This window comes from Acomys russatus, chromosome 24 (assembly GCF_903995435.1).
Source record: "Acomys russatus chromosome 24, mAcoRus1.1, whole genome shotgun sequence".
Lineage (NCBI taxonomy): Eukaryota > Metazoa > Chordata > Mammalia > Rodentia > Muridae > Acomys > Acomys russatus.
Window position 1 is genome coordinate 58,130,862 of NC_067160.1, and position 21,270 is coordinate 58,152,131.

General features: G+C 49.4%; 1 protein-coding gene across 2 annotated transcripts in view; it reads right to left on the reverse strand.

Moving 5' to 3' along the window:
- Nucleotides 1-12,030, reverse strand: part of Camsap1 (calmodulin regulated spectrin associated protein 1) — a 58,215-nt gene extending 46,185 nt beyond the window's left edge. For both annotated transcript variants that reach the window (XM_051167179.1, XM_051167178.1), the window contains exon 1: nt 11,759-12,030. In XM_051167179.1, coding sequence (XP_051023136.1) covers nt 11,759-11,915 — 157 coding nt within the window. In that variant the 5' untranslated portion in view covers nt 11,916-12,030. The remainder of the gene's footprint in view (nt 1-11,758) is intronic.
- Nucleotides 12,031-21,270: the final 9,240 nt, after the last annotated feature.

Consider the following 21,270-nt stretch of genomic DNA (forward strand, 5'->3'; position numbering starts at 1 on the left):
TGCTCTACAGAGCCAGTTCTAGGACAGCCAGGGCTACACAGAGAAAACCAGTCTCAAAAAAACCATAAATAGACAGACAGACAGACAGACACATGACTAGAGATAGAGCTCAGAAAAGGCAGGTAAAGCAGGAAAAAAATTTAAAAGAACAAACTAAAACATACAAACAGTATTCAGTAAGAAGTAAAGACAGTGTTAGCAGAATCTGAAGTCCACTGCTGACTTCTCCACCAAAAAGCTGGGAAATTGGTCAATGGAATTTTAAGTTTTAGACAGAACTGAGGAAAAGGAAATAAATGTTTCTGTTAACCTTCCGTATAGCCACATTACCAGGAACTGGACACTGTACGATTAGCGATTGGGTAACTTATCAGAGCTGTGAGATTGACCTCTCCACAACACCTTTCTTGGGCAATTCCTCCCCTGGCCTGGGATTTCCTGGAGAAATCTCAGTTCTTTAAGTGGCTGCTACATTGTCAGAAAGGATCACACTGCCCTCCATCCTTATCTGTGGGGACCCAGGGACATCTGAAGCTGGAGTCGTACCGAATCCATCCCAGTTCCCTAGAAAGATAATATGAAGATAATAAAGCAACTTTAAGAGCCCAGGAAGGACAGTGTGTGATGAATCACTCCTGCAGTTCTCAATCTGTGGGTCAAGTAACCCTTTCACAGGGGTCGTTATCAGATATTTACACAGCAACTCTAACGGTAGCAAAATTACAGTTATAAAGTGGCAACAAAAATAATTTTGTGGCTGAGGGTCACCACAACATGAAGAATTGTATTTTTAAAATTGTATTAAAGGATCAAAGCATTAGGAAGGGTGAGAATCATGGTGCTACTCAAAATGCCATGCAATTTAAAACTTAGGAATTATTTCTGGGATTTTCCATAAATATTTTTGCCCAGTAATAGTGCCCGCCTTTAATGCCATCACTCAGAGGCAGAGACAGGGGGATTTCTGTGAGTTTGAGGCCAACCTGGGGGATTTCTGTGAGTTTGAGGCCAACCTGGTCTATAGAGTGAGTTCCGGGAAAGCCAGAGCTTTGGAAAAAATATTTCTCAGGCAGCAGTTGACCACGGCAGCACACTGCACCAAGTGAAAATACAGCTAAGTGAAGAGTACAGCACAATTGAAGGCTGATTAAAAAGTAGGAAGGAAGCCAGGCACGGTGGCACACGCCTTTAATCCCAGCACTCAGGGAGGCAGAGGCAGGCGGATCTCTGTGAGTTCAAGGCCAGCCTGGTCTACAAAGAGAGTACAGGACAGCCAGAGCTACACAGGGAAACACCCCTGCCCACCCCCATCTCCGCAAAAAAAAAAAAAAAAAAAAAAAAAAGGAAAAGCTTTAATGTTAGTGGACTTAACTAGACTCAAAATACATGAAACATCTGGCAGAGCTAAGAAAGCAGACAAACCTACTGGCACGAAAACCCTGGCACTTGTCCATCAGCAGGTGACATGCCAGCAGGGACACCAGCAGCCCCAGGCTCCACCTGCACACCGCCAGGATGCTACCAACAGAATGCCTATTGCTGGGACCTGGGTCCACATGACTCCACAGAAGCGCAGGAGCCAGGGTGGAGAAGAGACATGAGGGGCACAAAGTGACAGCAGGCAGAAAATCCCAGGCTGTGAAGGTTTTCCTTCCCCTCTTCCTGGAAACCCATCTGGATCTTGGAACCCTGGGACATTTTATTTTTAAATAAATCAGTTAATATGAACAAAAGGAGTGGAGGGAAGTACCACTGAAAAGGATGAATTAAAGAAAGAGCTAGAAAGAAAACTAAAGCCTCCAATTCATCACCTCACACCTCAGTTCTCTTCCCCCAAATAACTAACTGGCTTAATTGGTTTCCGTTTGTTTTGTTGTTGTTTTTGTTGTTGTTGTTTGTTTGCTTGCTTTTTGTTTTTCAAGACAGGGTTTCTCTGTGTAGCCTTAGCTGTCCTAGACTCTCTTTGTAGACCAGGCTGGCCCTGAACTCACAGAGATCCGCCTGCCTCCGCCTCCCCAAAGCGCTGAGATTACAGGCATGTGCCTCCACCGCCCAGCCTGCTTTACTGGTCTCTTGTTCTGATGTTCTTCTACCCAGTCAAGCTCAACATTTCCATCTGAACTGTTCTGACCCCATGGTCTGTGGGCGACGCACCCCAGTTCTGGCTGCATCCTAATGAATGGGACAAAGCTGAGGATTTTGAAGTTATGTGGCCATAATGTGATCCATGGGGTCCAGACAGGAATTGCAAATGGACCTGGACCTCCGCACCTGGGCAGCTGAGACTTAAGGAAAAGGAACAGAGAGGAGTGGAAGGCAACAGGGCCGGGAACAAGAAGCTGTTTTAAATGTTTTCTGCTACATGCCCAAACATCCACCAAAATAAACTGCATTCCAGGTCTCAGCTTCTTACACTATAGGTCCTGAGCCCGGAGGGGGCTACATTACTTTGAATGTCAGAGCCAAAAATAAAGTTTCCAAACAGATAAGAGACCAATTCAGAATCAAATGCATCATGGACCCAAGATGCGTCTGGCAGTGCTCACTCACACGGCATCAAACTTTCACCGCGGCCTCGGTTCTGAACACACAGCGCATGCACTGCGTGTACCCTCACACCACACAATACCAACAAATACAACTTGAACCCTTCTTACTTCAGATTCAAGACTACTGTATATCAGGAACAGAAATGTGCTTTTACTGTCCACACAACGTTCTCTGCTCCTATAGAAGTGTAAGACTTAATACAGGAAAACACTTCCCACCATCATTCCTCGGCGTAGAAACATCAAACTGGCACACTCAGCTTGTATCACGGTAGAATGCTTACACGTGGGTGGGGCAGAGACAGGATTTCATGTCCTTCAGCTTCAGGCTGCCCTTCAATTTGCTGCATACAAGGTTGATATTGAACTCCTGATTTTCCTGCCTCTATTTCCCAAGTGCTAGGATTACAGGCATATGCCATCGTACCTGTTTTTTTTATGGGTGCTGGGTATGAATCAGGACCTGCGTGTTATTGAATGTACGATCCCCTTTTGCACTCACCTTGGCCATCCAAGCCCCCAGAACTGTAAGCAACAAACCTCCTCCGTCACTGATGAGTTGCCTAGGCTAGGCTATGGTATTTTCCATGGCAATCCAAATGGAATAAAAGCAAGCATCAAAGGAAAAATTTCATACACAGAAACAGGTGAACATGAAAACATAAGCTCAGCATGGTGGCACGCACCTGTAATCTCAGCGCTTTGGGGAGGTAGACGCAGGAGGATCTGAGAGTTCAAGGTCATCCCTAGCTACACAGTAAGCTTGATTGTGCCTGGCCTACATAAGCCTTTGTCTCAAAACAAACAAAAAATAGAAACAAAATCCAAAAGCAATATAAACTATCAGCACATGTGAGCTGCAGAAAAGGTGGCACTGCCACACTAACTGCTTGTAGAAGCAGTAAAGTCAGCAGTCTAAGTCTCACAAAAAGCTAGAAAAGAAAGGGCCACCACAGCCAAAGCACATGCCTGGCAGACCCAGCAATGAAAGGGTAACAGGAGGCTCTGAGGGGAGAGAAGATCCCACACCTGGTTGTAATTTTCTAATAGATTTATAAGAAGTTACCATTACAAAACTGAGTAAAGACACCCAGGACCTTTGCAGAATGTCACAGCATGTTAATAAGCCCCAAAATAAACAATTTAATTTTTCTTATATTGTCCAACATCCTAAAAGCTATTTATTATATGGGAAGAAATTTAAATGGACAGAAGGCATATTTTAAAAACCTCCTCTTCAGTAGTCATCATGGAAATGTATACTAAACCATGGTGGGATGCACAGTCCACCCACTTGACTGGCTAAAAGTATAAAGACCCACAACACCAAGTGCTGACATTAAAACCGAGCAACTGCAATTCTCATTTGGTACTCATGGAAAATAATGACTCAGCCACTCTGAAAAACTTCATACTGCCTTATGAACTAAACGCATTATCTCATGACCTACTAACCCTCTACCTATTTAAGATGAATAAAAACATCTGACCACACAAATGAATGCTCATAGCAGCTTTTTTCATAATGCTACCAAACTAGAAACCACCGCAACAACATTCATCAAAGGACTAAAGGGCTAACCATACAATGGAATGCTATTACAAGGCAAAGACCTGTACACACAGATGAATCTCAAAGACACTGTATAAAGTGAGGAAAGCTAAGTGCGGGACCTTGATGTGCTTAAATGACAACCAACTCCAGACAGGAAGCAGGGTTAGGAAGGCCGGGATGAGACTTCAAGGGATTGGGAGGAGGCACACCACCAAACCTTTACCTAACTTACGTGCTTACGTGTGTTTTACTGTATATTAACTGTACACCAATAAAGGTCCAAAACAAGTATCCACTTGGTAAACAGCAAGCAGTGCCAACTGTGCCCTGCTGAAAGCCCAGCTCTCTCCTCCACAGAAATTGTCCAAAAGTACAGGCTACACCTCTGCAAGGGTTTACCAATTTGTCATTTAAGGCATTCCGAGATCTGAAATTCAGCCTTTGGTTCAAGCTAATCTCGGCTTCTAAATTCCGCTCACCTAGGCTTGTGCTTGAGCCCACACCTGCCTCCACCCCCTCCCCTGACCTGCCTCATGCCACATGCTTCTTTATGGGACACTCCAGATCCCCGCAAAGGAGTCTCTTCTTCCCCCACTCAGCCTGCCAGGGGCATCTGCTCCTCTGGAAACACCACCCAGGGCTCTCCTTCCTTTGCATGTGTGGCCCGCAAAGCTCTATTCAGTTCCCACAGGTCGTAAGACAATGCTCACCTGGACTGATGCGGCTCTAATTTTGACTGGTTAGATCTGGAACGCTCAAAGCGCATTCCCAGGCTCTCAGCAAACTATCTCCTACTCAAAAGTGTTCCCAGGCACATACATCAAAGAAATCCCAAGGGCACCATGAGCACTGTAAACAACCTGGCTCCAGCCTACTTCCAAACCAATCACCTACTACGTCAGTGCTCAGCCCCCTGCCTCAGCAGTTGAGCTACCCAATGTACACCATCACTTGGCTGCTACACAACCGCAGCCAGATCCTCACCCCCTCCCTCAGGGGCTATGCAGGCCTTCACCACCCTTCAGAGCCATTCACTTTTGTTCTTTGACACACTGTCTCTCACTCACCTGGAGCCTAAGACCAGGCCAGGCTGGCTGGCTGATCAGAAAGCTTGTTTCTACCTCCCCAGCATGGAGTTACAAGCATAGATGCCTGATTTTTTTTTTCATATTTAAACACTACTTATGCCAGGTGGTGGGGGCACAGGCCTTTAATCCCAGCACTCAGCAGGCAGAAGAAGCAGAGGCATCTCTGAGTTTGAGGCCACCTGGTCTACAGAGTGAGTTCCAGGACAGCCAGACTACATACACAGAGAAACAAACATTTATTTGTGTGTCTGTGTGTGTCTGTGTGTACCCATGCATGTCACAGTAGAGGTCAGAGGACAACTTACAGTAGTTAGTTCTCTTTCCTAGGTAGGTGCCAGGGACCTACAAACTGTCAAGTGTGGCAGCAAGCACCTTTTATCTGCTGAGCATCTCGCCAGCTCCATACCTAGCTTTTATAATGTGAGTTCTGAGACTCCAACTCAGGTCTTCATGCTTGTATAAGAAGCATTTTAGCAATCTGAGCCTATGGCGTCGTCTTCAACCCTCCCACTATTCCTATTCCTTCCAAGAACGTCCGTACTTCGTGAGGGTTTTGATCAACAAAGTGATGCACTATGTGCTCTCTCCCTTTACATTTCCTACACTGCAAGAGAGGGGAAAGTTATATGCACAGAAGCCGCTGGATGTAAGCAATCTTGCTCCGTCCTGCTCATCCTCAGACAATATGAAAACTGACAGGAAACCAAGCTTTTAAACTGTGCAACTCTGAGGAGAAGAGACACTGGCACGCCTAAAGTTGGGGGGGGGGGGGCAGCAGCCTATAATGAAAAAACAAAAACCAACACAGGCAACATGGCAGCAGCAAGTTTGCTCCTGGCTAGCCTTGGCTACAGAGTGAGATCCTGTCTCAATCACTCCCCCTTAAAAATAAATAGTTTATTAAAAACTTCTTGAATGGGGCTGGAGAGATGGCTCAGAGGTTAAGAACACCATCTGTTCTTCCAAAGGTCCCGAGTTTGATTCCCAGCAACCACATGGTGGCTCACAACCACCTGTAATGAGATCTGGTGCCTTCTTGTGGTGGGCAGGTACATGTGTGGGCAGGATACTGCATAAATAATAAATAAATCTTTTTTAAAAAAAACTTCTTGAATGTATAACCACAGTAAACATTCTGAAACACAATAGCAGCTAACCCTTGAGGGTCAACAAAGGATTAGCTAACAGATTAAAGACAGATTTTCATTCTGTGATTAGTATTTAACTCCTGGCATTAGCCCAGGAAGAAGAGCACATATAAACACAATTCTAAGAACATATTTCCCCCCACGACACACGTCAAGAAGCTCCTGAGCGTTCTGCAGGTGAGCTCGGACCACCAACCTCACAGAGACACCAGAAGCGGAAGGCAGGAGGTTCTCCAGCCATCCTGTGGAGGAGCAGTCATGGCAACCACTGCCAGCCAGCAGGCCCTACAACCTCTCTTCTCATGGCCAGCAAACACTTGTGGCTGCTGGACCCTCCCACCCAAAAACAGCCAACTCACTTCCAAGAATAACAAAAGGCTATTTAAAATCAAGCACTGTCAGGGGCTCTTAAAAGCACTGGCTGTCCTTCCAGAGAATTGGGGTTCAATTCTCAGCACCTACAAGGAGCTCACCACCATATTTATCTAACTACAGTTCCAGGGGACCTGACGGATCTAGCCTCTGTGGGCACCAGGTACACATGTGGTGTACAGACACGCATGCAAACAATGAGCCCAGACAATTAAAATAAAAATAAATAAAAGCACAATCTAAACTCTTAAACCAGTAATCTGAACAAATTACGATCTAAAACAACTTAGTAGCACACGTCTGAACTGGGCCCAGGCAGTAGACTGTCCCCAGGGAAACCTGGCCCAGCCCGGGAAAAGAAAGGAGCAGTGAGCAGTTCCAGGCAGCTACAGAGCTATGGAAAGGGGTTCCGTAGTGAACTTCTTTTGACCAAATGCCACTAAACCAAACAATACTATGACTGTGACAATGAGGTGACTCCTGGAGTTAAGTTAGGAAACACTGGCTAGGCAAACCAACTTAAAAGCACTCTGCTGCCAGCTGTGGCTCTAGTACAGCTTTCCTAGGAACTGGGCATGGGCCACAGATCCTCACATGACTTTTATTTTACAATATACTCACTTTGGTGAGCATGGAAGAACAGGGGGGCAGAAAAGATGGAGAGCAGGGTTCTTGGTTAGTAGACCTAACCAAGACAGTCCCCGTTCCCCCTCCCCCCCACCCCCAGCCCAGCCTGCTGCTGCTAAGGCGAGAAGGACGAGCTCCTGACTGGGCCCTGAATGCAGGAGAGACAGCTCAGCTCTGGGGCAAAAGGACAAATCAGTTTCTACTGAGCCACAAAGCAATCTCCTTGCAAACAGTTGAGAACCTTCTCATCCGGCCCGTGTGTGTCCCACTGTCCTTGAGAGATAAAAGCTGGTATCCCCCACTGTCCCCTGAAACTAAAGCTTTGAGCACAAATACAATGCAAACGGACAGAAGCAAAAGCCAGGGCTGTTGCAGCCCTCGTCTAGCATGCTAGCCACTAAAATAAATGGTCCTTCAAATCACTCCTTTGAAGTTCTTTATCAATTTGTTGCAGGTTTCACACAAATGCTACCGCACTCTTGCAGCTAAGCAGACTTCGCTCCTCTTTGCAGACATGTTTAAGTGAATAGTTTTTAGCATGCCTAATAGGTTAGTCCTAAAAAATAACTAAAAGACTGTCAATGTCGAGCGAGGCGGTGGTGGCACACGCCTTTAATCCCAGCACTCTGGAGGCAGAGGCAGGCAGATTGCTGTGAGTTCAAGGCCAGCCTGGTCTACAAAGTGAATCCAGGACAGCCAAGGCTACACAGAGAAACCCTGTCTCGGGGGAAAAAAAAAAAAGACGGTCAATGTCATGCAAGAGTTGCCAGAAAAAGAGAAGGAACCTAAAAATATAAGTACAAGGCAGCCCCCAAATGTTAGTTGTGGCCTGAGAGCAGAATAAATCTGGAGAAAATGTTTCTTCATAACCATAAGCTCAAGGCCTGCTGGGTGAGCTCCAGAGCTTGCCACTCACTACAGACAGTAGCCTGGTCCAGGAACACAGAACCCCAGGGCTAAGTGACAATAGAATCTCCCGTGGCTATCCCCATAGTCTCACCACTTTCAACTCCTACACAGAGGGAAAACTGGTTAATGACTTGCTCCTGACTTAACCAAAAAGTACATAACACATAAAACATACAAGACCCTTTCCCTATGACACCCACCCAAACTAAGCTGTCACGGAAGCATCCAGATCAGAAGGCAGCATGACGAGTCAACAACAGCCTAAGCTGGAGATCACCAAAGACAAAGACTCACCCTTTGAAATAGGATCAGCATTTTAACAGGGTTTGGGGAGGGGGATCTCCCTATGTATCGTGCCAAAACTCCTTCCTCACCCAGATTCCTGAAGACACTCCAGGCTGATAGAAGTAAATTCGTACCAGCCTACCAAAGCCATAAGCACATCTCCAGCTGAGCCAGCTTGGTCATATAAAGTGGTACCTCCCCAACTCCAAATCTGGGTACAGAATGGACGCCTTCTCATTCACAGCGGTGCATGGAAGGACACTAGCCCTCCTAACACCCACTGATATGTGCACAGCTAGCAGAGGCCCTGTCCACACTGGTCCTCAGTCCCGCTCTTCCGGTCTTCAAATGGCCATTCTTAGTCTAAAATCTTTTTTTTTTAAAAAAAAGATTTATTTTATTATTATGTATACAGTGCTCTGCCTGCATGTACACCTGCAGGCCAGAAGAAGGCACCAGATCACATTACAGATGGTTGTGAGCCACCATGTGGTTGCTGGGAACTGAACTCAGGACCTCTGGAGAAGCAGTCAGTGCCCTTAACCTCTGAGCCATCTCTCCAGCCCCCTTAGTCTAAAATCTTAAAGCCTATTTGCTCCAGTATCTGATGAGGCAACAAGACCTCATAAGCAATCTGGTACTAAAATAAAACTAAACTAACCAGGTGCCCACAACGAGAGAGGAAAATGTATCTGTAGATAGCATAACCCCCAAGCTGAATGTTAAGGCTAAACAAACTAAACACACTCATCCTGTTAAAGAAAACAGAAAGTAAATAAAGAGGCTAAGTAAACTATTTCCACAGTGCTAACCTTAAAAACAGAGAGCAGCCAGGCGGTGGTGGTGGAGCCTTTAATGCCAGCACTAGGGAGGCAGATGCACACAAATCTCTGTGAGTTCTAGGCCAGCCTCGTCTACAGCGTGAGTTCCAGGACAGCCAGAGCTACACAGAGAAACTTTGTCCCGAAAAACAAAAAACAAAACACCACAGAAGGTAGCTCAGCAAGCATCCTTCCTCACAAAGCCTTGAGCTCCATCCCAGCACACAGGTTAAAAGAATGCTTAGACACAGGAGTGAAAAACGTATAGACAGGATTAGCAGCTGTGCCCAAGAACACACCATGTTTAACAGCAAAACTCTGACTGAGCCAGCACCTGTGGGCAGGACAACGGCATGTGGTAGGCTACCCTTGGCCAAACAGACACAGCAGGAGAAAAGAATGCTGGGAGCTAGGATGAACCTAAGAATATAATGTATAGAAAGCAAGCCTCAAGAAAGACAGACAGCACTAAAAAGGTTTAGAAACACACAATGAGCACACACCTTTAATCTCAGCAGTAGGAGACAGGCAGACGGATCTCCATGAGTTCAAAGCCAGACCAGTCCACATAGGAAATTCCAAGCAAGATACTGTCTCATTAAAACAAAAACAAACAAACAAACAAGCAAAGCAAAACTGATTGATACAGCTTAGAACAATGGCAAGCAAAACAATGACGGAGCGTAAGGTTTGGGGAAGGGGGGGGACACCACGACATGCAGAGAGGGGTGTGTGGAACTAGCAAAAGTGGATGTGGCTGGTGGCCAGTCACTATCTATCCTAGGTAGGTATCAGACACCTTTTATCAACTGTTATTCTTTGGGGTAGGGTGGGGGGTGTCGGGACAGGGTTCCTCTGAGTTGCCTCCCAAGTGTTGGGAATTAAAGGCATGAACTGTCATCACCTGGCTTCATCAGCTTGCACTTTCTGAAGGCAGGTGAAGCCATGTACACAGCAGTATTTCTCCACCACCATGCAAAACCTGAAACTCAACGGAAACAGTGACCAAGAATTATAAAACTGAAAATTGTAAAAGACCTACTTCCTCGCTGCTAGCTTTACATCACAGCATTAGGCTTAAAATAAAGCAGTTTATTTAATCCCAAGACTCACAAAACATGTTTGTCCTTCTGACTAGTTGGAGGCCTGCCTCTGCACAGGCCACTGTCCGCTGAGAACACCTGCTCAGCGAGTTTTCAAAGCGGTCACCTAACTCTTTCCTGAAAGGGTTATCTCAGTAAAACAGTCTGTTGGTAATGTTTTTGCCAAAACAAGGGCAATTTATGCTTCATTTATGTTTAGTTTTAAGCCTAAAACAAGGCACTTGTCACTGATACCTCAGCCCCTCAGTCAACTCATTACCAGCATTACTACTTGGTCTGCAAAGTTCCCAGAGCACCAAACCGGAGCGTTTTAATCCACTAAGCATATTAAGCCTCATAAATGGGATTTCATCACAAGGTTACCTTGCTCTTTACAAGAGAAATTAACCAAAGGAGATCACAATGGTTTTTGCACAATCTGTGTAACACAAAATTTATCTTTGAAGTAGTCAATAGCTCATGTTCTCTTAAGTATCAAAATTCGTAAGATATAAACCAGAATGGCTGGGACTCAAGGTTTGTTTGTCCCCTTAGACGAAGCCTCAAACTACCCAACCTTTCTGGCCACCCCTGTGCAGTAGGAAATGGCTAGGTGGTGGTTATTCAAACAAGGGTCCTTCTTGGCCTCAAAAGACCAGTCCAGTCGCCAGAGAATAACACTGCACCAGACAGACACCCTCCACCCACCCACCCACCCGAGACTCTGAGCATGGATGACACGCGAGCACAATCCCGTGCCTGGACCGACCCTGGGCGACCTCAGCGCTCGCTCACCTGGGCAGCCGCCAGGACATCAAGACTTGAACCGACACCACGCGAAGGCGCGCCCTAAGCCCTGTCACCAGCCTCATTCTCAACCTTGGCTCCGTCTCCATCCCTTGCCCCCAGACCTCCTTACCCCGTGAGTCCCATCCCCCAGACCAGTGGGATCCCCTCTGGTCCCAACGCCCCGCCTGGTCCGTCCAGCGTCCGAACCTCTCGGGTCCCATCCCCGAACCCGTCAGTGAGTGCCCTTTCTGACCCCTCTGGTCCAGTCCGTTCCCTGTCAGTCTCCCTCTGGTCCCATTCTGCGGCTGTCGCGTTCCCTTCTTGTCCCATCCCCCGTCCCAATCCGATCCTGGTCCGTCTCACTCCTGTCCCATCCCCCGGCTCCCGCACCCGTCCGACACCTCCCGGTCGCATCCGACACCAGTCCGTCCCCCGTCGGTTCCCCTCTAGTACCATCCCTGACCCCGATCCGTTCCCCGTCAGTCCCCCTGTAATCCCATCCCCCGACCCGGGACCCCGCCGCGCCCGCCCACCTAGGCCATAGGCCTTCGCACAGATCCACTGCAGGTTGGCGGCGATCTTGGCCCGCGCCGCGTCGTAGCGGTCCAGCGGCACCAGGTCGGCGCCCTCCGGCGGCGCCTCCATCCTCCTCCAGCCTTCGGCGGCGGAGCGACCGCCCGCGTCCACCATCTGCAGACAAAGGCCTCGGCGGCCCGGCCGCAACAAAGACGCCGCCGCCCTCCCGGGCGCACGGCCCTTACTTCACGGCCGCCGCCGCCACCCAGGCTGCTGCTGCATGCTGCGGGCGCCGAGCCGAGGCCGAGGAGGCGCCGAGCGGGCCGGGGAGGCGGCGGCGGGCAAGCGCCGGCCAAGACAGGCGCGGGGCAGGCGCTGTGCGGGCACGGGCCGGGGGCGGCGGCGGCGGCGGCGGCTGCGGCGCGTGCGCGGCCCCGGAGAAGCGGCAGCTGAGGCGACGGCCAACGGGTGGGAGCGAACGCGCCACCGCCGCGTCACGCAGGCGCACTCCGCGCATCCCGCAGCCCCACCTTTCTCCGCAGACGCAGTCGGCACCGCCCCGTACCCCCGCTCGCCCCGCCCTCCCTCTGCAGGCTGGGTACCTGTCCCCCTACTTCAGAAGATCTAGACACACCCTCGGCCCCGCCCTCGGCCTCCGCTGGCGCAGTGGACACGCCCCCTCCAAGGCCCCGCCCCCTCCTTCGTGCTTAAGCATAGTAGACACGCCCCTTACAGCCAGCCCCGTCCCCTTCCACAGTAGACACGCCCCGGCACGCCCCTGACCGGGTTCTGCGCAGGCGCAGTTCACGCTCCTGAAGCCTGCGGTTTCTCAGCAACTTGAGAGATTACCTCGGTCGCCTCGCTCCTGCGCCCAGGGACAGGTTCGTCTCTCCCTGAGAACCGAGCACCTTTAGAGTCTGCACGGGCGCTGCGCCTGCCAACGGAGATCCCGAGATGTCGCCTCCAGGGCAGGCAGAGTGAGCGCGACTCGGAAACGGCACCGGAGATCAGCCCAGGGAAACAACTCTAGCGGCGCCGCGAGTCCGGAGGAACTGCGAGCCTCCTACCCCAAGGTGGGCATTAGCATGATCTCTCGGCTAGGCTCGGCGCCTAAAGGGAACGGATGCCTGCCCAAGTCCAGCACCGCGTGTGGCCTGCATTTTAGTGCTTGAAAGGAGCAAGAGTATTATTTCTGAAACCTGGGTGCGCAAGGCAAAAGATGTCACTGGAGAGCCGACCGTGTACGCACTGTCGCCGGAAGCCGCTGGAACCCTCCGCCACGGGCGTGGCTGGCCATCCTGGCTCCAATCTGCATGCTTCTAGGTGCTTAACCTCAGTCATTGTGAGAACCGCCCTACCCATAAAAAAGACAGTAGATAGAGTGCATACTCTACCGGCACCCGTCCCACTGCGGAGGAGAAAGTGCATGTGGTCAGATCAAGAAGCGGATGAGCCTGGGCGTGTTTGTAAGCCCAGCGCTGGGGAGATGGAGGGAGAAGGATCTGGATGAAGTTCAAGCCCGATAAAACAAACAGTGGATAGAGAGGCCTGGTGTGGCACATGCCTTGAATCCCAGCACTTGGGAGGCAGAGGCAAGTGGATCTCTGTGACTTCAAGGCCACCCTGTTTCTAATCGAGTTCCAGGTCAGCCAAAACTACATAATGGGCCCCTGCTTTAAATAAAATAATTGGTTTAGAGCTGGGTAGCCAGGGAGAGACAGAAGAGGGGGACATCTGCACAGAAAGGGTTAGGAGTGAGACTGTTTGGGAAGCAGTAGACTTGGCTGCTGTAGTAGGCTGATCTAAACCCCAGTGTGTAAGAAACAGCAAGGCCACTGAGCCCAAAGCTTGGGACCAGAGGAGGTGGGACAGCAGAACTTGGCCTGACTAGGATATGGGGTGATGCCAGGCAGATAGAGGACACCCTGACAAATGGGGGTGGGACTACTGTGTCAGGGTCAGGGATGGCGTCTAATATGCTGGCCCTGTATTCTGCAGCTCTGAGGAACCCATTCATAAGTTCAGATGGTTTCTGAACCTGCCTTCTGTTGTCGAGAGCCTGCCTTACCTCCCTCGCCTTTCCCACATTCTTGCCTCCCTGATTGGCTTGCCTAAGCCTCTAGTCCCCCCGGGGAGAAGCAGGGGAAAGCAGGCTCCTTGCCTTGTTCTGAGCTGGAGAGAGCATCCAGTTTGCACTGACTATGATGCTGTGTAAGGTTTTGATAAGTGTCCCGTATCAACCTCAGGAAATCCATCTATTCTCTGTCTGTGCAGTGTTTTTATTCTGTCTGTGGTATATAATATTGACTGGTTTTCAGATACTGACCCACCCCTCTAGTCTTGGCATGGGGCATGATCCCTTTCATATGTACCAACCTCTGTTTACTACTCTCCGTTGGGCATTCACAGCAGATTCCAGTGTGCAGTTTGCCTGTGGTGTCTGTGAGTGGTTTCAGTAGCAGATTTCTACTAGCCAAGTAAAATAAGTTGGGAGTGTCCCTTTACATCCTTGGTTTGGTTTGGCTTATTTGCGGCAAGGCTTTACTGGCCATGCTGGTCTGGAACTCATGCTGTAGGCCAGGCTGACCTCCAACTCCTGTAATCCTCCTGCTCAGCTTCCCGAAGCCTTAGGATTGTAGACATGAAACCGCGTGTCTGGTCCCTCTCAGAGTTTTGGGAAGAGTTGGTATGAACTTTCCTGAGCGTCTGATAGACCTACCTTAATAGGTGGCTTGTGGTGAGGATGGTCATGCGTGCGTGTGCCGAGGTGCACTTGTAGGCGTCACAGCATCGCTTTCCAAAGTCAGTTCTGTTCTCCCACAGTGCATGCCAGGAAACAAACTCTGGTCATCAGGCTTGCTAGCCCAACAGATGCCCTGTTTGTTTCTTCACCCACGTTCCAAGCGTCATGTATTTCTAGGAATTTGTCTGTTTTATCCAAATCCAGAGGTTTAGGCCTAAGCATTGTCTTCTGTTGGGGATTGGTCTGGTGCTATGTATTCTTGGTGCTAATTACTGACCCCCCCCCCCCAAGATCTGGTTGCTGCCCAGGCGAGCACATTTTCACATATACCTGTCTTTGTTGTGTAAACATTGCTGTACATAGTTTTTAAATTTTTATTTATTTATGTATGAGTGCTTCATCTGATGTACACCTGCAGGCCAGAACAGGGCATCAGATCCCATTACTGATGGTTGTGAGCCACCATGTGGTTGCTGGGAATTGAACTCAAGTCCTCTGGAAGATGGCTCTTAACCACTGAGCCATCTCTCTAACCCACTCTACCTGATTTAAAGTTGATTGGTTGATAAAAATGCCATGGGACAGTATGGACCGTGAACATATACATGACCATGTGGACAGACTGATAGAAGCAGCCCAGACAGGAAATGATTAAGACAAGTAACAGGGTGTGTAGCTAACAAACAGCAAAATAGCCGGGCGTGATGGCGCACACCTTTAATCCCAGCACTAGGGAGGCAGCAGCAGGTGGATTCCTGTGAGTTCGAGGCCAACCTGGTCTACAAAGCGAGTCCAGGACAGCCAAGGCTACACAGAGAAACCTTGTCTTGAAAAACCAAAAACCAAAAAAAAGCAAAACAAAACAGATAGCCAAGCCCTGGCTATCCTGGAACTCGCTCTGTAGACCAGGCTGTCCTCAAACTCAGAGATCCACCTGCCTCTCCTTCCCGAGTGCTGGGGTTAAAGGTGTGTGCCACCACACTCGGCCATGCCAAGTATGTTTTAAGATCGGCAAGATCACATCATTGGGATGCCCACTGGCAGGAAGGTCTGGTGCTGGAGAGCACAATGGAATCCTGGCATCACACAACTGGGCAGAAGCCTGGCAGGGAGGGCCTGCCTGCTTCCCCAGCATCAGGAAAGAGAGCAGAGAGTGTGGGGGCAGGAAGGCTCACTGAGGTGGCAGAGCAGGGGTACTATGGGTTAGACAAGAAAGGGCCTGGGCTGGAGCATGATGTCAGATGTATTCCCTGCTCCCTTGGGAGACGTCCTACAAGTGGGCAGGAGGCTAGACCGTGGGTGAAGGCTTGGGCAGAGCTACTAGGTTTGACCAGTATAGAGCCATCAAAGGATGTGCTGGAGTCATTGGTGACACTGGGCTACACGGCTAAGAAGCAGATGGAGGATCCAGCAACACAAGGTGCCCTAGGCTCTCGGAACAGCCTGAGGTCCCCTGAGCTCTAACAGCAGACTGCACAGAGGAAGAGCAGACTGGAGCCTAGAGAGCAGCAGCCACACTGGGCTGGCAAGAGCAGCATATTTAAACTGATGTCTGAGAGGCTGGCGAGGTGAGCCCCTGTTTAGGTGCCGGGCTAGTTTTCATTTGTAGGGATCATCCCTCAGAGCTGCTTGATCGGGCTACTGCACAGTGCTCATGTCTAACATGGCAAGGCAAGGCTTCACCCAAAGGTAGGCTCTGTCCCAGATGGAACACACTCGCCACAGGAGAGAAGAGGGCCAGCTTATTGGAGAAGCTGTCAAGAGTCTAAGGAGGCATGAGGAACAGCTTCTTCTGGCCACCCTTGAGTCCTCCTCAGTCAGGATGCGATCAAAGTGCCAGTCAAACAGTTGACATTAGCTTGCAACCAGAGCAGGAGGAAGCAACCCTGTCCTGTGCCCTCCACTGTCTCCCAGAGGAGGGCAACAGTCAGCCTGGCCAGCCAGGGCCCGTTCCCCTGACCTGTCTTTTCACAAATTCTGGCTCAAACCAGTCCTTGGCACCAGGTATGAGCTGGTATGCCATAGTCACCACTGTTGGTGACTTATGGACACAGGCTCATCACAGAAGCCCAGGGGAAAGCGGTGCAGCTAGGAGACGCATGTCCTGGAGGACCACTCCCAATCTGTGGCTATGGTGGGTGTGCCCGTGCCCCCAAAGGGGACACAGCCACAGTAGGCTTGGTGTGGATGACCTGCTCAAACACAATGCTTACTCCTCTCTTTTTAATTTATATATTATATATACAGTGTATTCCTGCATGCCAGAAGAGAGCATCAGATCCCAGTATAGATGATTGTGAGCCACCATGTGGTTGCTGTGAATTGAACACAGAACTTTTGGAAGAGCAGCCTGTGCTCTTAACCTCTGAGCCATCTCTCCAGGCCACACACATTACTTTTTTTGTTTGTTTTTGTTTACTCTTCTTTTACTGGCCCTCACATCCGAATTTTAGGTTCAGTGTATACGCAGACAGCAGGGAAATCAAAAGCATCGCGGTGCAGCATGAGTAATGGAAAGACCCCTGAGCATCCCACCATAGTCAACAGGAAGCCAGGAAGCTCTAAAAAAGACTGTCAAGACATCACCACAGGAAGCTGGGAACAGCCACCTGGAGAGGCTCCTGAGGGCACTGAGCAGGCCTTTGTAACAGTTTACCTGTGACTCGGGACAGCTGGCTGTCCCCATCTCAGGAGCAGGGAGTATGCCGTGTTCTCAGGAGTCCTCACTGTATACTCACACTGGATTACGGTAGGAGCCCCTGCTAGGAAGAGGCTGTGTGCAGCGCCCCCCCCCACTGAGAGCGCCTCCCCCCCCTTCCTGGGCTCGCTCATGTTGAATGTGGGCAGAGCTGAGAAGAGAAACCAGAGGGAGGCCGCTCCAGCGCCGACCCCTCTGTGGCCTCCAGCCAAAGCTTATTCCTTCACAACACACCTATGTGCGAAACCAGATGGAAGCAATGTGTGGTGGCACAGCTTAGGAGGCTGAGGCAGGAGGACGGCAAGTTGAAGGCTAGCCTCTGCTACATAGCAAAAGCTCATTTCCAAAACCAAACAAACAAACAACTACAACAAAAAACAAGCAAACACCAGCATGGACAGAGAACTCAGAAACACTCTTCTTCATCTGTGTCATGTTCACAAGTATCTACTGGATAGAATTTGAATATCACGGTTTGAGTTTATACAACCATTTACTTCCTGTGAGGGCACAGTGAGACTGAGTCAAATTAGCAGGATGAGTTCAATGAGAGACGACCTCTCAAAAATAAGGTGGGAAGGCGAGAGAGGTGACGCGGTGGCTAAGAACTGCACTGACTTACTTTATGTCAATTTGATGTAGGCTAGAGTCATCTGAGAGAAGGGAGCCTCAATTGCGGAAATGTCTCCATTTTCTCATGTAAAGCTTTTTTTTTTTTTTTTTTTTTTTTTTTGGTTTTTTGAGACAGGGTTTCTCTGTGTAGCCTTGACTGTCCTGGACTCACTTTGTAGACCAGGCTGGCCTCGAACTCACAGCGATCCGCCTGCCTCTGCCTCCCGAGTGATGGGCTGTAAAGCATTTTTAATTCATTTATTTTATTATGTATACAGTATTCTGCCTGCATGTGTGACTGTCCACAAGCTCTCATTATAGATGGCTGTGAGCCACCATGTGGTTGCTGGGAATTGAACTCAGGACCTCTGGAAGAGTAGCCAGTGCTCTTAACCACTGAGCCATCTCTCCAGCCCCCAGCATTTTCTTAAGACATGAGCTAGTCAGAGAAGAGCCTAGCTATATGGCCTAGGTATTTGTAAATATAGAGAGAGTCTCATGAGTTATTATTCCAGGAGGTTGAGGCCGGGAGGAAAAACACACACCCCTGCTACAGACGGCACCCATCATGGTAGGCGTGCAATCCAAATGTACCTAAAAATCCAAGCAAAAAACAAGATTCAGGCATTAAGCCAAGGATGCCAGACCACAGAGGCTGCACTGCCAGACCCTGAGGGCGCAGTAGCTGTGTCTTCTCCTGAGTGCACTACAGAGAGCTAAGTGACCTATGGGAAAACTGCAACTCATTTTGGGTCCACACAGGAGAGGCACACTGTGGCCCAGATGTCAAAGTGGCCCCAGCCAGAGTTAGGCAGTAGACAGAGCCGTGAGCGTGAGCTACAGACAGCGGGAGTGGGGGTGCTAATGGCAGCTCAGGGTACAAACTGAGAAGCCCCAAATGTCTGAACTGGTAAGGTATTCAGTTTGGAAAAACTATAAAAGAGAAGGGAAACTGGGTATAAAAATTCATAGGAAGCCAGGCGTGGTGGCACACACCTTCAATCCCAGCACTTGGGAGGCAGAGGCAGGTGGATCACTGTGAGTTCGAGGCCAGCCTGGACTTCAGAGAAACCCTGTCTAAAAAAAAAAAAGGACAAAATATTTGGTTTGAAAATAGCAAAGTAAGGTCCTTAGGGAGAGAGTTATAAATGAAGGAAGTCACAAGGACACAGTGCATTTGGATTCCACTTGAGTTTGTTTCTCTTAGCATACAAATAATTTTTTCAATGATGATTACAGTTTTGTACATCCTCAACCCCCTGCTGAGCTCCCTACAGCTATGCAGAGCTTGGGCGGGGGTTGGGGGGAGATCCAAAGTGCTAAGACTGGTAACTTCAACAGCTTGCAGTGAAGGAAGCTACGCCGAGTAGTTTGGTGGCCACTGAAATGTGGCTGCGTTTATATCAGAAAGATTATTGGCAAATGTGGCATCATTGGCAATAATGGAGTTGAAGGCCAATATTTAACATCTGCATGTATCTGGGTTCATATCTGAATGTTCTTGACCACATATGTTGAGACTGCTATCCAAATAAAAGAGCTGTGAATAAAAAACAAAACCCCTAAAACTCAGCACCCCCGCCCCCAGAGCTTCACTTGATATGTAGAGTCTCTCCTAGGTCATTAGGGAATGCTTTTATTGAGGCCCTAAAGGGACTTTACAGTGGAAGTGTATGCAAGGGCCAGAGCACCTCCACCCGGCCTCTCACCCAGCACTGGGCACCAGCAGAACCCACTGAGCCCAAGCACAGGCTGCTCCCCTAGGAGAAAATGCTATTTAAACTTAGCAAACTAATTAAATTCAAGTTATCCCTCTCAAAGACTAAATAGTAGGAGTGCATGTTAGTCGGGCAGAACTGAGCACTCAATAGTCATAAACTATAGTGGCAGCTAAGATTTCAGAGCCACCCTGGAGCTGGAGAGATGGCTCGGCAGTAAAGAGCACACACTGGTTATGAGCAAAGGACCTGAGTTTGACTATAAGCTTTTCTCTATTCAAGGATCTATTTTGGGGCTAGAGAGAAGGCTCAGTGGTTAAGAGCACTGGCTACTCTTTCAGAGGACTGGGGTTCAACTCCTAGCCCCGACATAACTGCTCACAACTGTCTGTAATTCCAGGTCCACAGGATCTAACACCCTTACATGGACATGCATGCAGGCCAAACACCAATGCACATAAATAAAAATAAATCATTACCAATAAATAAATACATTTCCAAGCCACCCAGGAATTCCAGGCTTGCGCCCCAGCTTGCACCCCGCCTGACCTTCCTTAATGTATCCATCTGTTCCTAAGTCCTATAGGATGCAGCCCACAAGTTCCCAGGGATGCCCACTCGTCCCCTGCTTAGATGTCTCCTGCCTAAAGCTTACCGCCTAAAGCTCCTTGTATAGGCATTAGGCCTCCGGAGACAAGCAAGCCTTCCCAGGCTCTTGTGCATCTGGGGTTATACTTCGTAAGCTCCGGAGATGGCATGGCCCTATCCCAGCTCTGCGCCTACTGAAAAGTGCCTGGCATGCCTGCCCTCCTGGAACATGTATCTGTCCTCAGTCCCCCACCCCCACCCCCACCCCACCCAACTGGCACTGTGCTACCAGCAACTGCACAGTGGATTGATTCAGTGGCCTGGATTCTGTCTCCGTACTAGTCAGGAATCTGTTCACCACACAGCCTGAAACAGGGATGCAGCTGTGTTCTCACCCACACCAGCCCAGGATTCCACCTTCGCAGTGAATGAGAACACTGGTCTGGACAGTGGCAAGTAGAAGAACTCCATGTTACCCCAAGTCCAAGTGAGGGGTGTCTCAAGCCCACAGTCAGGTGCCGCTGGCCACACCACTCCTCAATGGTCTTCATTCATCTTAAGCCCAGTTGCCTCTGGGACATAAGCACTAGTCACACTGTTGTCATCTTCTGAACTCTGGGAACAGGGTAAATGCTGCAGAACATGCCCAAGGCTTGACTCTGTGTGGCCCCGAGACAATTCTGTCTCTATACATTGGAGATGTGTGCACATTTCTTTGGGACCTATATTAAAATGAGTGTGAGGGAAGACGGGACTCAGCCCAGCAGAGACCCAGGTCTGGGCAGGCGCCCAGCAGCAGCTTCCAAACTCCTGCCCAGATAAAGGAAGAAACTGAGGCACAGCTTCAAGGTAGGGAAGACAAAGCCCCCACAGACAGCCCCCGAGTTCCAAAAGACTTCCACACACTGGTTAAGACCAAACATCAAGACCATGCCTGAAAAGAGGTTCTGAGCAGCCAAGAAAACAGTTGCCGTAACCCGGTGAACTCCATGGGGTACAGCTGCTCCCCAAGAAAAAAGGAAGTGTTATGTGTCTCTGTGTGGCCAGTGGTGGGGTGGGGAGACCTCTTAACTGGAAAGCGTACCCCCAAGGGATACAGTGACATATAGTTTCAGCTTGCAGGGCCAGGACACCAGGGCGTGCCAGAACAAAGCTGTGCCCCCCAAACCA